The following is an 18,043-nucleotide window of genomic DNA, read 5'->3' as shown; positions in this document are numbered from 1 at the left end:
ATCACTTTTCATTACAAAACTAGATGAATTAAAATCTTGTTAATTGCAAATCTATATGAGATATTATAGTTCATACTATTAGATAGAAATCACCTAGAAGTCTTTGCACATTTCTGCACATAAGGCTGCAAGTGCTCCTATTCAGATCACATGAGTTTGTTGGGAAGGCAGAGTTTCATGCCAATCTCCAAATGTGTACCATAATTGACTTAATGTGGCAAAGTGACTGAGTCAGTAGCCGTGAGATCTGTTATGGGTAAGCGAGTGTGCTATAGTGGCCTACTTAAGTGTTAACCAAAAGTGCACTCCTCCACAGAGTCAGCCATAGGGTATGTGCACACGGTCAGGAGCCGCTGCGGGTTTGACGCTGCGTGTTATGCAGCGTCAAACCCACAGCAGCAAGATGTTACAGCATAGTGTATGGGATTTCTAGAAAACCCATGCCCACTATGCCTCTACGGCTCACCCGCAGAAACTGACATGCGGCGCATCTTTCCAGACCGCAGCATGTCAATTTCTCTGGCGGGTCCGCATGCGGGCTTTTACCCATAGACCTAACCTCTATGCGGAAAGTCCGCAGGTTAAAAAAATGGTGCCACTCATTTACATAAAATGAGCGGAAGATGCCGGTGGCCACTCCGCTGTGTCGGGGCTGCAGGCGGCTCCGGATAGTGTGCACATACCCATACTGAGCCCGAAAAAACTAGATGCAGTGTTGTTCTTTGTGTTAACCAAAATGCACATCCACTGAGAGCAATACTTCCACCTAGTATGAGAGACTAATGGCCTGATTTATTATTGCATGTGTGTCTGTTTTTTGTAAAATTTTTGTGTTTTTATTTTTTTTAGCGCACTTTTACTTTCTGCAACAAGTTCAGGTTTCCATTAGCACTTATCTTGAAGTCTATTTTATATATGTGTTTGCCACGGGACACAGCTTAAGGCCCCGTCACACTTAGCGACGCTGCAACGATCCCGACAACGATACGACCTGTCAGGGATCGTTGCTGCGTCGCTATGTGGTCGCTGGTGATCTGTCAAACAGGCAGGCTCACCAGCGATCAGGGGAGCAGCGACATCGTGGAAAGAATCTTTCCACTATGTCCTGCTCCTGCTTACTAGCCTGCTGAAGCAGGAGCAGGCTGGTAACCATGGTAAACAACGGGTTACTAGGGGCACACGCGCTCCTAGTAACCCGTTGTTTATCATGGTTACCACTCTGCTACAGTGAGCGGGAGGTTAGCGCTCACTTTAGCAGGCTCGTAACCATGATAAACAACGGTTTACTAGGTGCGCGTGTGCACCTAGTAACCCGATGTTTATCATGGTTACCAGCCTGATCGCTGCTCCCGCTGGTCACACACAGCGATGTGTGCTGACCAGCAGGAGAGTAACGACCAAAAAATGGTTCAGGACACTTTGCAGCGATCAGCGAACTCACAGCAGGGGCCTGATTGTTGCTAAGTGTCACACATAGCGACATCGCTGGTGAGGTCGCTGTTGCATCACCAAAACCGTGACACAGCAGCGATCTCGCTAGCGATCTCGCTATGTGAGACGGGGGCTTTAGCGTTTTTGCCTAATTCAACAATTGGGACTTTCAAAAAAGTAATAAAATGTGTTACAAATGTATCCCTGAAGTTATTTCATGTACGCTAAAAATGTTTGCGCAATTTTCTCAACTTTTTACGCCATAAAAAAACTGTTAAAAAGGACAAAAAAGTAAAAAACATTTGACTGTGCAAAATTTATGAACAGCATGTGCCAATTTGATGCAAAACAACTTCAGCGAATGACACAAGATGACAAAAAAAAATATATATATATCCTTAAATAATGAAATGGACCTTGTGACCATACTTGCTACGGTCCAGGTTTTACAGTAATACTTTTGCTAATGGATTGCAAAAAGTGCACAACTTGGCAAAACCACACCTAAATATGTTTTAGGGTATGTGCACATGATCAGTATTTGCTACAGATTGGACGCAGTGCACTTGCACTGCGTCCAATCTGCAGTGACCAGATGTTACAGCATATTGGATAGGATTTGTAGAAATCCCATGTCCACTATGCATCTCCGTACACCCGCGCAAACTGACATGTGGCACGTCTTTCCAGACTGCAGCGTGTCAATTTCTCCTGCGGGTCCGCATGCAGGCTTTCCCCATAGACCTAACCTCTATGGGGAAAGTCGGCATGTGGAAATAAAAAAAAAAAAAGCCTCCGCTCATTAGCATATTGAGCGGAAGCCGCTGCCGGCTTCTCCGCAGCGTCGGGGGTCGCAGGCGGTGAGACATCGTGTGCACAGTCCCTTAGAGTCATCTATGGGTAATTTGGAGGTGCTTCGTGATCATCATGGAGGAAGAGCTTAAATGTCCTGAATTTTACATTGTAAATGGTGGCTTGTATGAATGGCCTGCCAGTAATAGACATATACAACCCTGCAGCAACTCAGACAACCATAAGGAAAAACGCAAAACAGAATTAGCAACTCCAGCAGGAACGATTTTTAACCTCTTCCTATCACGATCACTGCATATTTTGTTATTCCAACATTATATGTTGAAAGGCACATTCCCCCCCCACTAACGTAGCTGTTATGAGTAGTGTTGAGCGATACCTTCCGATATCAGGAAATATCGTATCGGATTGGATCGGGCCGATACCCAAAAAGTATCGGATATCGCCGATTCCGATACCGGAAACCAATGCAAGTCAATGGGACACAAATATCGGAATGAAAATAAACCCTTTCTTTCCTTGTAGGTTAATTCTACATGAAGTAAAACAACTAAGAATAATGTAGAATGACATGAAAAGCCGGCAATTCATCAGCGGCATTCACCGGTACCCGACAATTTACAACAGAAAGAATAGAGCTTCACACATAGATTAGATAGATAGAAACATGTCAGTCACATATATATGAAGTACAGTGACAGTGTTGCTTACTGTACTTGTCATTTAGTGTAAAGGATTTATTAAAAAAAATATTAGTGTTTTCGTGCACCGTCTCTTTAAAAAAGCCGGCCGGCAATTCAGCATCTGTACCCGACAATTTATAACAGACAGAATAGAGCTTCACACATAGATTAGATAGATAGAAACATGTCAGTCACATATATAAGAAGTACAGTGACAGTGTTGCTTACAGAACTTGTCATTTAGTGTAAAGGATTTATTTAAAAAAATAATAGTGTTTTCATGCACCGTCTCTTTAAGAAAGCCGGCCGGCAATTCAGCATCTGTACCCGACAATTTAGAATAGAAGGAATAGAGAATCACACATAGATTAGATAGATAGAAACATGTCAGTCACATATATATGAAGTACAGTGACAGTGTTGATTACTGTACTTGTCATTTAGTGTTAAAATAAAGGATTTATTTAAAAAAAAATTGGCGTGGGGTTCCCCTTAATTTTAGGCTCTAGCGGAGGTTAAGCAGACAGCTGGGGCAAATGTTTGAAGCCTGGGAAGGGGGTAATACCCACGGAGCTTCCCAGGCTACTAATATCAGCCCCCAGCTGAATACCTAGCCTTTACTAGCTATTAAAATGGGGGACCCCCCCAAAAAAATGACGTGGGGTCCCCCCTAATTTAATAGCTAGCAAAGGCTAGGCAGACAGCTGGGGGCTGATATTAATAGCCCAGGAAGGGAGCCATGAATATTGGCCCCCTCCCAGGCTAGAAACACCAGCCGTCAGCCGCCCCAGAAATGGCGCATCCATAGGATGCGCCAATTCTGGCACTTAGCCTCGCTCTTCCACGCTGCCCTGGTGCGGTGGCAGGGGGTAATAGGGTTGGGGTTGATGTCAGCTTATAATGCCAGCTGACATCAAGCCCAGGTTAGTAATGGAGAGGCGTCTATAAGACACCCCCATTACTAACCCCATAGTCAAAGTTAAAAGAAAACACAAACACCCAGAGTAAAGTCCTTTAATTGAAATAAAGACACAATTCTTTATTGTTCTAAATTAAACCATACTTACCATCACGCCCATTCCAGCTGAAGCCAACGATCTCCTGCAATAAAAGAAAAATAATAAAGCAACCTCATCCTTACCTTTCGATGGTTCCCAGGACAGCTCCAGCTCTGCTACATCGAGATGACAGGCTGGACCGCAGCAGAAAGCTGCCATCCAGCCTGTCATCCCGCAGACACTGAGAAGGCAGGCATGCTTGCGCTCCTCAGTGTCTCTCTGTGACGTCATCCAGATGAGCCGAGTTCATGTCCAATGAACTCAGCTCACCTCATGCACGTCACTGACAGCGTGGGAAAATTCTCCTGCACTCAGCGCTTCAGCGTGAGAATTCTCCCACGCTGTCAGTGACATACATGAGGTGAGGTCATGTCCAATGAACTCAGCTCACCTCATGCACGTCACTGACAGCGTGGGAAAATTCTCACGCTGAAGTGCTGAGTGCAGGAGAATTTTCCCACGCTGTCAGTGACGTACATGAAGTGAGCGGAGTTCATTGGACATGACCTCGGCTCATCTGGATGCCGTCACAGCCAGACACTGAGGAGTGGAAGTATGCCTGCGCTTCTCAGTGTCTGCGGGATGACAGGATGGATGGCAGCGTTCTGCTGCGGTCCAGCCTGTCATCTCGATGTAGCAGAGCTGAAGCTGTCGTGGGAGCCATGGAAAGGTAAGGATGAGGTTGCTTTATTATTTTACTTTTATTGCAGGAGATCGTTGGCTTCAGCTGGAATGGGCGTGGTGGTAAGTATGGTTTAATTTAGAACAATAAAGAATTGTGTGTTTATTTCAATTAAAGGACTTTTTTCTGGGTGTTGTGTTTTTTTAAATACTTTACTAGAAATTCATGGTGGTCATGTCTAATATTGGCGTGACCCCATGAATTTTGGGCTTAGGGCCAGCTGATAATGCCAAGCTGGCCTTAACCCCTTTATTACCCAGTGAGCCACCGCACCAGGGCCCTGGATGAGTTGGGTACAGCGCCAGAAGATGGCGCTTCTATGAACGCGCCATTTTCTGGGGCGGCTGCGGACTGCAATTTGCAGCGGGGGTGGCCCAGAAAGCTTGGGTCTCCCTGCGCTGCGGATTCCAGCCCCCAGCTGCCTAGTTGTATCTGGCTGGGCACAAAAATAGGGCGAAGCCCCACGCATTTTTTTTTAAAATTATTTCATGAAATTCATGGAATAATTAAGAAAAAAAGGGCTTCCCTATATTGTTGTGTCCAACCAGGTACAAATAGGCAGCTGGTGGTTGGGGGCAGCCCATTCCTGCCTGCTGTACCTGGCTGGACACAAATATAGTGCGAAGCCCCACGTCAATTTTTTTTTAATTATTTCATGAAATAATTTTTTTAAAAAAGGGCTTCCCTATATTGTTGTGTCCGGCCAGGTACAAATAGGCAGCTGGTGGTTGGGGGCAGCCTGTTCCTGCCTGCTGTACCTGGCTGGACACAAATATAGGGCGAAGCCCCACGTCAATTTTTTTTAAAATAAGTCCTTTATTTTAACACTAAATGACATTTGAGGAGTTAATAAAGATGCAGTCCCTAAATTATTATTTATTTTTTAATTAATTTTTCCCAAAACTTTTGACGTGGGCTTCGCCATATTTTTGTATGCCAGCCAGGTACAGCATCCAGCTTCTATGAACGCGCCATTTTCCGGGGTGGCTGCGCACTGCAATTTTCAGCGGGGGGAGGGGGGGGGGGCAGAAAGCTTGGGCCTCCCTGCGCTGCAGATTCCATCCCCCAGCTGCCTAGTTGTACCTGGCTGGACACAAAAATAGGGAGAAGCTTCACGTATTTTTTTTTTTTAATTATTTCATGAAATTCATGAAATAATTAAGAAAAAAAGGGCTTCCCTATATTGTTGTGTCCAACCAGGTACGAATAGGCAGCTGGTGGTTGGGGGCAGCCCGTTCCTGCCTGCTGTACCTGGCTGGACACAAATATAGTGCGAAGCCCCACGTCAATTTTTTTTAAATCATTTCAGGAAATTCATGAAATAATTTAAAAAAATTGATGTGGGGCTTCGCCCTATATTTGTGTCCAGTCAGGTACAGCAGGCAGGAATGGGCTGCCCCCAACCACCAGCAGCCTATTTGTACCTAGCCGGACACAACAATATAGGGAAGCCCTTTTTTTCTGAATTATTCCATGAATTTCATGAATTTAAAAAAAAAAAAACGTGGAGCTTCGCCCTATTTTTGTGTCCAGCCAGGTACAACTAGGCAGCTGGGGGCTGGAATCTGCAGCGCAGGGAGGCCCAAGCTTTCTGGGCCCCACCCGCTGCAAATTGCAGTCCGCAGCCGCCCCGGAAAATGGCGCGTTCATAGAAGCGCCATCTTCTGGCGCTGTACCCAACTCATCCAGGGCCCTGATGCGGTGGCTCACTGGGTAATAAAGGGGTTAAGGCCAGCTTGGCATTATCAGCTGGCCCTAAGCCCGAAATTCATGGGGTCACGCCAATATTAGACATGACCACCATGAATTTCTAGTAAAGTATTTAAAAAAAACACAAACACCCAGAAAAAAGTCCTTTAATTGAAATAAACACACAATTCTTTATTGTTCTAAATTAAACCATACTTACCATCACGCCCATTCCAGCTGAAGCCAACGATCTCCTGCAATAAAAGAAAAATAATAAAGCAACCTCATCCTTACCTTTCCATGGCTCCCACGACGGCTCCAGCTCTGCTACATCGAGATGACAGGCTGGACCGCAGCAGAACGCTGCCATCCAGCCTGTCATCCCGCAGACACTGAGAAGCGCAGGCATACTTCCACTCCTCAGTGTCTGGCTGTGACGGCATCCAGATGAGCCGACAATGAACTCGGCTCACCTCATGTACGTCACTGACAGCGTGGGAGAATTCTCCTGCACTCAGCGCTTCAGCGTGAGAATTTTCCCACGCTGTCAGTGACGTGCATGAGGTGAGGTCATGTCCCATGAACTCGGCGCACCTCATGCACGTCACTGACAGCGTGGGAGAATTCTCACGCTGAAGCGCTGAGTGCAGGAGAATTTTCCCACGCTGTCAGTGACGTGCATGAGGTGAGCTGAGTTCATTGGACATGACCTCGGCTCATCTGGATGACGTCACAGAAAGACACTGAGGAGCGCAAGCATGCCTGCGCTTCTCAGTGTCCGCGGGATGACAGGCTGGATGGCAGCGTTCTGCTGCGGTCCAGCCTGTCATCTCGATGTAGCAGAGCTGAAGCTGTCCTGGGAACCATGGAAAGGTAAGGATGAGGTTGCTTTATTATTTTACTTTTATTGCAGGAGATCGTTGGCTTCAGCTGGAATGGGTGTGGCGGTAAGTATGGTTTAATTTAGAACAATAAAGAATTGTGTCTTTATTTCAATTAAAGGACTTTTTTCTGGGTGTTTGTGTTTTTTTTAAATACTTTACTAGAAATTCATGGCGGTCATGTCTAATATTGGCGTGACCCCATGAATTTCGGGCTTAGGGCCAGCTGATAATGCCAAGCTGGCCTTAACCCCTTTATTACCCAGTGAGCCACCGCACCAGGGCCCTGGATGAGTTGGGTACAGCGCCAGAAGATGGCGCTTCTATGAACGCGCCATTTTCCGGGGCGGCTGCGGACTGCAATTTGCAGCGGGTGGGACCCAGAAAGCTTGGGTCTCCCTGCGCTGCAGATTCCAGCCCCCAGCTGCCTAGTTGTACCTGGCTGGACACAAAAATAGGGCGAAGCGCCACACATTTTTTTTTTTAATTATTTCATGAAATTCATGGAATAATTAAGAAAAAAAGGGCTTCCCTATATTGTTGTGTCCGGCTAGGTACAAATAGGCAGCTGGTGGTTGGGGGCAGCCCGTTCCTGCCTGCTGTACCTGGCTGGACACAATTATAGGGCGAAGCCCCACATAATTTTTTTTTAATTATTTCATGAATTTCCTGAAATAATTAAAAAAAAATTGACGTGGGGCTTCACACTATATTTGTGTCCAGCCAGGTACAGCAGGCAGGAACGGGCTGCCCCCAACCACCAGCTGCCTATTTGTACCTAGCCGGACACAACAATATAGGGAAGCCCTTTTTTTCTTAATTATTCCATGAATTTCATGAAATAATTAAAAAAAAAAAAACGTGGAGCTTCTCCCTATTTTTGTGTCCAGCCAGGTACAACTAGGCAGCTGGGGGATGGAATCTGCAGCGCAGGGAGGCCCAAGCTTTTTGCCCTCCCCCCCCCCCGCTGAAAATTGCAGTCCGCGGCCGCCCCGGAAAATGGCGCGTTCATAGAAGCTGGATGCTGTACCTGGCTGGCATACAAAAATATGGCGAAGCCCACGTCAAAAGTTTTGGGAAAAATTTATTAAAAAATAAATAATAATTTAGGGACTGCATCTTTATTAAGTCCTCAAATGTCATTTAGTGTTAAAATAAAGGATTTATTTAAAAAAAAAATGGCGTGGGATCCCCCATAATTTTAGTCTCTAGCGGAGGTTAAGCAGACGGCTGGGGCAGATGTTTGAAGCCTGGGAAGGGGGTAAAACCCACGGAGCTTCCCAGGCTACTAATATCAGCCCCCAGCTGAATACCTAGCCTTTACTAGCTATTAAAATGGGGGACCCCCCAAAAAAAAATGACGTGGGGTCCCCTCTATTTTAATAGCTAGCAAAGGCTAGGCAGACAGCTGGGGGCTGATATTAATAGCCCAGGAAGGGAGCCATGAATATTGGCCCCCTCCCAGGCTAGAAACACCAGCCGTCAGCCGCCCCAGAAATGGCGCATCCATAGGATGCGCCAATTCTGGCACTTAGCCTCGCTCTTCCACGCTGCCCTGGTGCGGTGGCAGGGGGTAATAGTGGTGGGGTTCATGTCAGCGCCAGCTGCCATGAAGCCCAGGTTAGTAATGATGGCCGTCTATATGACACCCCCATTACTAACCTACAAAGTGTTAAAAAGAAAAAACACACTACACCCAGAAAAAAATAATTTATTTGAAATAAAACACCATTTTATTTAATTCTTAGTTTACTAAAAAAAAATAGTTACCTGTCCACGTTCCTGCGCTGATCTCCCATGCACAGCTGTCACATCTGGAGATGGTGACAGCTGTGCATGGCTGCTGTAAGCTCACGCTGCCGGGAACACGTCCGCTCCCGGCAGCGGGAGCCACTGACTGAGGTCACCGGAGTGCATTCAGGCAGCGCAGCTCCGGAGACCTCCTTTACGGCAGTGCTGTACCGTGGGAATTTCTCACGATACAGCAGTGCCGTAAAGGAGCTAACCGGAGCAGCGCTGCCTGAACTCCGGTGAACCCTTACGGCCCCGTCATTCTAGCGGCGGCAGCGGTTCAGAGCGGTCACATTCTATGTGGCTGCTCTGAACTGGAGATCTTCGTGGGACACTCGTGGACTACTACGGAGGGGTAAGGATAAGGTTGTGGTTTATTATTTTATATTTTATTACAGGAGATCGATGGCTTCGGGGAATTAGGTGTCTTGGTGAGTATAGGTGTAGTTTTTTATTTTTTACTTTATTTTAGGTGGCGATCGGCGGGGACAGGTAATGTATGAACTAATTTCTTTTAGGTAACCACTGGCCACCAATGACATGTATTTAACATTTATTGGGGACACAGTAGGGCAATTTAAATAGCAGGATCAGGCTGATGGGAACTACTGCTCCCATCGAGCTGATCCTGCTGGCAGGAGTGGACGGGGGACAGACATAGGCCGATGGGAGTAGTAGTGTCACATCGGCCTATGTCTGCCTGCACACACACCCGCACACACACCCGCACACACACACCCCGCACACACACACACCCCGCGCACACACACACCCCGCACACACACACACACCCCGCACACACACACACCCCGCACACACTAATCATGACGGGTCCGGGAGGTGAGGCTGACCTGTGCGGCCGTGGGAAAGTTGATGTGAGTTCATGCAGTCAAGCATGAACTCACATGAACCCTCTGAGGGCACCGCGGCTACTTCAAATGAACAGCTGATCGGCATCACCTGATACCTCAGCTGTTCATTTGAAATAACCGGCGGGAAAGCGCAGCACAGAACGGGAAAGCCGGCGGTGAAGTCTTTTCACTGCCGGCTTCCCCGCCCGGGTCCTTCGCTCCTTGGTGCTGCGCTCCCCGCCCGGTCCTAATTTACGATCGGGATGGGAGGTGGCGAGGGGAGCGGAGGATCGGGGTGGGAGGCTGCGGGGAAGCAGTATGGGGCTGCGTGATTGTTTAAAAGCCGGCGGCTTTTTACCGCGCGCCGGCTTTTAAACAATCAGGAGAATTCTCCCACGCTGGGATGGCATTCTGATGACAAGCTGGATCGCAGCCTAGCGCTGCCATCCAGCTTGTCATCCTTCAGAGACACTGCAGAGCGCAGGCATTATGGGAACTTCCGATTCCGGTATTCGATATTATAAAAGTATCGGAATTAAGTATCGGAATTCCGATACAGTGAATATCGGCCGATACCCGATATTTCAGTATCGGAATGCTCAACACTAGTTATGAGGACTTGTTTTTCGCAGAACGAACAGTAGTTTTGAATGACACAATTTTAGTAGCCATATAATGTACTGGAAAATGTAGTGGGGAGATCCTTTATGTATTTTAGTCATCCTCACCTGTCATGCAGAAACACGACTGAATTTTCCCCTCAAGTAAAGGCTCAAGCCACTGCTTCTTTTGCTCCTCTGTGCCATACATGTGAAGCACCTCCATATTGCCGCTATCTGAAAGACAGAATTGATGCCATTTAATACATTACAGAACATATTTATTTGTAGCTCAATCCCACTGCAGTAGTTGCATACACTGCTGAATTAGTATTAAATAACTGCTCAGAATCTAGTGTAGTGCGGCGTGTGTTCATGTGGCACCCCAGGGGTCTGGTTACCACAGTAATAGAGATATTATGTCTGGGAGCAAGTGGGAGGTTTCTCTGGTCAGGAGCCCTAGCCCTAAGCATGCAACACGGCCCACACCCAGACCTGGGAGGGGAGGAATCTGCCCTTATAAACTGGGTCTGGGGTGGGATTAAGTTAGTCAGAGCCTGGAGTTGAGTTCCAGACACAGGGAAAGTGACAACAGGAGCTCTGTAGGAGCAGGAGCGAGTGCCAGAGGCTGGAAGCTAGATAGCTCGCCTTGGCTGAAGACACTAACCCGGACACGGAGTCCGAGGCTGTGGGGACATCCAGGTCCAGCAGCAGAATCCAACCGGCAGGGGATTCCATGTCCTCTGGCCTTAGAAACCCGAAGGCACGGTCACAAGCAAGGGACCAGCACCGCCATCGTGAAGCGAAGGCTAACGGAAGGCCCCAAGTCACCGGCCATACGGGTGAGCACCACACGGTATACTCAGGGACGTGGGCTACTTCTACCCGCATAGAGCAAGGTAGCCAGGAAAGAGTGCAGATAGTCGGGGAGGTCTACAACTCCACCTGGCCAGGGGAGATCCTGCTTGCTCACAGACTGACCAGGCCCCTACTGCTAACCAGTACTCCCGGGAGGGTCTGCTTTATACCATCAGTAAAGACCCTGAACTGCACCACACGTCTCTGTGATTCCTTGCCGCACCAGCACCATTACTACTGGGACGCTCACACCATCACTCCCATCATCCACATTAGCTGCCCTGAGGCAATACTTCTCCCGTGGGGAGTTATCCCATACTCGGCTGCGCAAACAACATCAGCCTCAGCCGTCGGCAGTGCAGCGGCGGTCCCCACTGACCGCAATCCACGGGTGGCGTAGTCGGACATTGTTCTTACTTAAGGCCGCCACTGGTTTGACCGCCCTGGGCACGGACCGGGTCACCGCCACGGAGAACTACAACCCCCAGCATCCCAGCGATCCGGCTCCGGGTATCCCCCTGCACAGCACAGGCCCAGGGGGCGCGTCATTCACACTGTGTGGTAATGAAGGAATGACCCAAGGAAAGTTCAACTTAAATGTCTTTATTTGCAAAAACTCACAACTCAAATGCAAAAGATGTCCACCGGATCGCAGCGGGTGATCCAAACAGTCCGTGCAAACCTGTTGCCATGGAAGACAGCCGCGCCATTTCACTCTGAGGTGCGCAGTTATGTTGCCTTCACAGGCCTGTGTTGCAGAGCCTCCTGCTCTGCAGCTTGCAAACAAATCACTGACACACCCAAACCTTTGCTGCAGGTTTTTAAATGAAAACTGTGGACATGAGCCACTTGGAAGACCCAGCTGGAGGGAGCAATCTGCCCCACTTCGATCCTGTAGATTGCTCCAAAAATAAAAGCCCATGCCGGGTTTTCTTAATCCAACTTGGTCAAATAGCTTGACCAAGTTCAAACTTACTTTTATTTTACACTGCAACCACAGCTGTGTCTGTGATTGCAATGCACTCCAGTGGGTTCAATAAACTCCTATGCGCATCCTGGGGGATACCCTCCCTTGTATATGATCCCCCTCACTGCCTCACACTACCTATATGCTCTAATGCCCTGTTCATATTAGTACTGTGGCTAATTGCTATAAGAAAAGGCATATCACAGAGCCACATTTGCCCCATTGACTTAGTCACATCTGTCACAGTACCATTTTTATAGTTAACATTTTGACAGGGAGAATGGTATTATATGCAGTGACATACAACATGCCAAATCTATTGGACTCTGATGGAGGCTCTGAGACAAATGTGAAAAGAACCCAAGCGTATCACATCATCCCAACATGTAGTGCCTGTCACAAAGGTGTCCAATGCCTACAAGAAAGTGTCACCATTCTCATTGCTTGCAATAATGTGTCCTCATACTCTGTGCCAAAAGTCTTCGTAATGGAATAGGGTGAAAGCTCTAATGAAATCCGGAAGTAACACATGGGGATTCTGTCTGTGGATTCATTACCAAATTTGCACCGGAAACTTTCCACATGTGAACATGACCTAACTTTATGTAGACACTTTGGCCCCAACTTATCATTGCTGTTTCTCCAGTTTTCTGGTGTAACAAGATCTGCAACTTTCGTGGCTTTAATTTTTGTGCCTTAGGCTATGTGCCAACGATGCAGAAATGCTCCGGATTTTTCCTGAGCGTTTCTGCATCTCCCTGGCAGAAAAAACGCATGCGGATTTTACATGCGTTTTTCTGCCAGGGACAAGCGCATGACGCGTTTTTCACATGCGATTTCGCATGCGGGTTGTCGAGTGCTTTTCCAAGCGATTTTAGCATCACTTGGAAAAGTGCTTGACAACGTAGTCACACTATATAAATACATGCAACCGGCATGGATTTATATAGTGTAATCAAGTTAATAGTTAAAAAGAATGGTAAAAAAATAAAAAATAAACATTATACTCACCTTCTGATGGCCCCCGGTCTCCTTAGCAATGCGTCCTGGCTCCCCGGCAGCTCGCGATGGTCTAAAATGACCTTCCATAACATCATTTAGTCATGTGACAGGTCAGGTGACGTCATGGAAGGTCCTTTTAGACCATCGCGAGCTGCCGGGGAGCCAGGACGCATCAATAAGGAGACTGGGGGCCATCAGAAGGTAAGTATAATGTTTATTTTTTATTTTTAAATCTTTTTTTTAACAGGTACTTGTTATGATCTGCAACAAGTACTAAGGAAAGATCGGGGAAAGCAGTCCCTACAGTAAGACTAAGCTGAATCCCTACGATGTAGTGGGCAGACTGTTCCTAGTGAACAGACTCACCTTAGTCCTCGGCTAGTCTGAACGAAGACCTATAGCATAAGGGGAGGGGTCCCTAAAAGAACTAAGGACTGGGACAAAAAAGGGACACCTCCTAAACAGAGAAGTTGTTGCAGAACACAAAAAGACAAACTGACAAAAAGGTACTAGAGGTCCCAGAAGGACCAAGCAAACTGACAGAGAAAGGCACCGAAGCACCTGGCTAGAGAAACAGTCAAACACTTAAGTCCAGCACAGCTAAAAGGGCGGAGCTGGAATATAAAGACAGATGGTCAAGTGACTGCAAAACACAAGATGGAAAAAACAAACAGGAGAGTTCTAATAGTACCCCCTTCTTTATGAGGATCCTCCAGGCCCAGGCCTATCCGGAAACCTCTTGTGGAAAGCTTTAACAAGCCTAGTAGCAGAGATATAATCCGTCCTTAAACAGGAGTTGTCTTCGGGTCCGAAACCCTTCCAGGAGACAAGATACTGTAATCTCCCTCTATGCCATCTAGAATTAAAGATACGAGAAATTTCATATTCACCATCTTCCACCACAGGAGGAATTGTGACAGTGGCGTCCCTATCTGATACATCAGCCTTTTTCAACAAGGAAACATGAAACACAGGATTAATCTTCCAGGAAGTAGGGACATCCAACTTAACAGCAGACGGGTTAACAACATGAAGCACTTTAAATGGATCCACAAATTTAGGACCCAGTTTTTTAGAGGGAATCCTCAACCGCAGGTTCTTGGAGGACAACCAAACCATGTCACACACAGTAAACAAAACCTCCTTACGTTTCCTGTCAAAATACTTCTTGGACTTCTTGCTAGCCTCTTGAAGGTTGCAACATACAGTACAGATCAAAAGTTTAGACACACCTTCTCATTTAAAGATTTTCTGTTTTTTCATGACTATGAAAATTGTACATTCACACTGAAGGCATCAAAACTATGAATTAACACATGTGGAATTATATACTTTACAAAAAAGTGTGAAATAACTGAAAATATGTCTTATATTCTAGGTTCTTCAAAGTGGCCACCTTTTGCTTTGATGACTGCTTTACACACTCTTGGCATTCTCTTGATGAGCTTCAAGAGGTAGTCGCCAGAAATGGTTTTCACTTCACAGGTGTGCCCTGTCAGGTTTAATAAGTGGGATTTCTTGCCTTATATATGGGGTTGGGACCATCAGTTGTGTTGTGCAGAACTCTGGTGGATACACAGCTGATAGTCCTACTGAATAGGCTGTTAAAATTTGTATTATGGCAAGAAAAAAGCAGCTAAGTAAAGAAAAACGAGTGGCCATCATTAGTTTAAGAAATGAAGGTCAGTCAGTCCGAAAAATTGGGCAAACTTTGAAAGTGTCCCCAAGTGCAGTTGCAAAAACCATCAATCGCTACAAAGAAACTGGCTCACATGAGGACCGCCCCAGGAAAGCAAGACCAAGAGTCACCTCTGCTTCTGAGGATAAGTTTATCCGAGTCACCAGCCTCAGAAATCGCAGGTTAACAGCAGCTCAGAATAGAGACCATGTCAATGCCACACAGAGTTCTAGCAGCAGACACATCTCTTCAAAAACTATTAAAAGGAGACTTTGTGAAGCTGGCCTTCATGGTAAAATAGCTGCTAGGAAACCATTGCTAAGGACAGGCAACAAGCAGAAGAGACTTGTTTGGGCTAAAGAACACAAGAAATGGACATTAGACCAGTGGAAATCTGTGCTTTGGTCTGATGAGTCCAAATTTGAGATCTTTGGTTCCAACCACTGTCTCTTTGTGCGACGCAGAAAAGGTGAACGGATGGACTCTACATGCCTGGTTCCCACCATGAAGCATGGAGGAGAAGGTGTGATGGTGTGGGGGTGCTTTGCTGGTGACACTGTTGGGGATTTATTCAAAATTGAAGGCATACTGAACCAGCATGGCTACCACAGCATCTTGCAGCGGCATGCTATTCCATCCGGTTTGCATTTAGTTGGACCATCATTTATTTTTCAACAGGACAATGACCCCAAAAAAACCTCCAGGCTGTGTAAGGGCTATTTGACCAAGAGGGAGAGTGATGGGGTGCTACGTCAGATGACCTGGCCTCCACAGTCACCAGACCTGAACCCAATCGAGATGGTTTGGGGTGAGCTGGACCGTAGAGTGAAGGCAAAAGGGCCAACAAGTGCTAAGCATCTCTGGGAACTCCTTCAAGATTGTTGGAAGACCATTTCCGGTGATTACCTCTTGAAGCTCATCAAGAGAATGCCAAGAGTGTGCAAAGCAGTCATCAAAGCAAAAGGTGGCTACTTTGAAGAACCTAGAATATAAGACATATTTTCAGTTGTTTCACACTTTTTTGTTAAGTATATAATTCCACATGTGTTAATTCTTAGTTTTGATGCCTTCAGTGTGAATGTACAATTTCCATAGTCAAGAAAATACAGAAAAATCTTTAAATGAGAAGGTGTGTCCAAACTTTTGGTCTATACTCTACATTAGTCCAAAATCTCTCCAAATCACCAGAAAAATTCTCCTCCTCCGGCAACGCCGACCCCAATTTGGAGAACGAACCAAAAGACGGATGTCTCCCAGTACAACAAAAAAAGGAGAACACCCAGCAGAGGAGGATGTATGATTGTTAAGAGCAAATTCTGCGAGAGGCAGAAACTCAGACCACACCTCTTGATTGTCCGCCATAAAAAACGCAAAAACTGTTCAACATCCTGGTTCTTTCTTTCAGTCTGTCCATTAGACTCAGGATGATAACCAGATGAAAATGACAAATGGACTCCCAACCTGTCACAAAAAGCACGCCAAAAGCGAGCCACAAACTGAGGTCCTCTATCAGAAACAATATCGGTGGGAACGCCATGGAGCTTGACAATCTCCTTAACAAACGCCTTAGCGAGAGTCTTGGCGCAGGGCAACTTAATGAATGGAACCAAATGACACATCTTACTAAAATGGTCCACGACCACCCAGATGACAGTAAAACCCTTGGACACAGGAACATCAGTAATAAAATCCATTGTGAGATGAGTCCAAGGCGCAATAGGCACCTCCAGAGGGCAAAGCAACCCCGCAGCAGGAGTATGTGAAGCCTTTGACCTAGCACACACAGTACATTGACGCACCCACTTGATGACTTCCTTCTGCCATCCAGGCCACCAAAAACTGCGACTGAAAAGTCTCTTAGGCTCCGAAATTCCTGGATGACCTGCCAACCGAGACTCATGACACTCCACAAACAAATCTCTCCTAAAGGCTCTAGGCACGAACAACCGCCCATGGGGAGTGCTAGATGGAGCATCATCTTGAGCTTTCAGAATCCCATTCTCCAAAACAGAGTCCAATGCTGCCACCACAACTCCTTTCTGTAAAATGCTCTCCTCCTCCTCGGCACCGACCGTAGGAGAGAAGCTGCGAGATAAAGCATCGTCTTTAACATTCTTAGTACCAGGGATATAGGTAACAGAAAAATGAAACCGAGAAAAAAAAAGTGCCCACCTAGCTTGACGGGCATTCAAGTGCTTGGCAGCATCCAGAAAGATCAAATTCTTATGATCTGTGAAAACCTAAATAGGAAATCTAGCGCTTTCCAAAAAATGACGCCAATGTTCAAACGCGAGTGTAATAGCCAGCAACTCCCGATTTCCAACATCATAATTCAGTTCGGTTTCCGAAAATTTTTTCGAAAAGAAGGCACAAGGTTGTTCTCCTGAAACAAAACTGCTCCGACCCCCACCGATGAAGTATCGACCTCGACCAAAAAAGGCTTGGTCTCATCAGGCTGCATAAGGATAGGGACAGAACTGAACCTCTCTTTGAGATACTCAAATGCTTCAATGGCCTCAATAGTCCACTGGACCGTATTCGCGCTTTTCCTGGTGAGATCGGTCAGAGGCTTAACAATTATAGAAAAATTCTTAATGAATTTCCTGTAATAATTGGCAAAACCCAAAAATCTCAATATAGATTTCAAACCAATAGGCCTAGGCCATTCCTGCACAGCCTGAACCTTCACCGGGTCCATCTGAAAGCCCTCGCTGGAGACAATGTAGCCCAAAAAAATAATTTTCTGCACAGCAAACTCACATTTCTCCAGCTTAGCAAAGAGTGAATTATCACTCAATAACTGCAAAACTTCACGTACACTCTGCCAATGGTACTCTAGATCTGGTGAATAAATCAAAATGTCATCCAAATACACAACCACATTCTTCTGAAAAAATGCAGGCGCATTGGTTAGACGAAAATGCATCACCAGATTCTCAAAATGACCTACCGGAGTGTTAAAAGCAGTTTTCCATTCATCACCCTCCTTCACTCGTAACAAATTGTATGCGCCCCGGAGATCAATTTTAGAGAACCCCTTGGCCCCCACCAACTGGTTAA

At 46.4% G+C, this 18,043-nt stretch overlaps 1 protein-coding gene across 1 annotated transcript in view; it reads right to left on the bottom strand.

Annotated features, from left to right (window-relative positions):
* The window catches only part of LOC141265263 (acyl-CoA dehydrogenase family member 11-like), a 476,536-nt gene that overhangs the window by 110,964 nt on the left and 347,529 nt on the right, over positions 1-18,043 (bottom strand). The window contains exon 12 of the mRNA XM_073678109.1: positions 10,608-10,715. Coding sequence (XP_073534210.1) covers positions 10,608-10,715 — 108 coding nt within the window. The remainder of the gene's footprint in view (positions 1-10,607; positions 10,716-18,043) is intronic.

Source organism: Phyllobates terribilis, unplaced genomic scaffold (assembly GCF_046119375.1).
Source record: "Phyllobates terribilis strain yellow unplaced genomic scaffold, ASM4611937v1 Scaffold_4__5_contigs__length_816908805, whole genome shotgun sequence".
NCBI lineage: Eukaryota > Metazoa > Chordata > Amphibia > Anura > Dendrobatidae > Phyllobates > Phyllobates terribilis.
The sequence above is the reverse complement of the archived record's forward strand: the minus strand, read 5'-3'. Positions and strand labels throughout refer to the sequence as shown.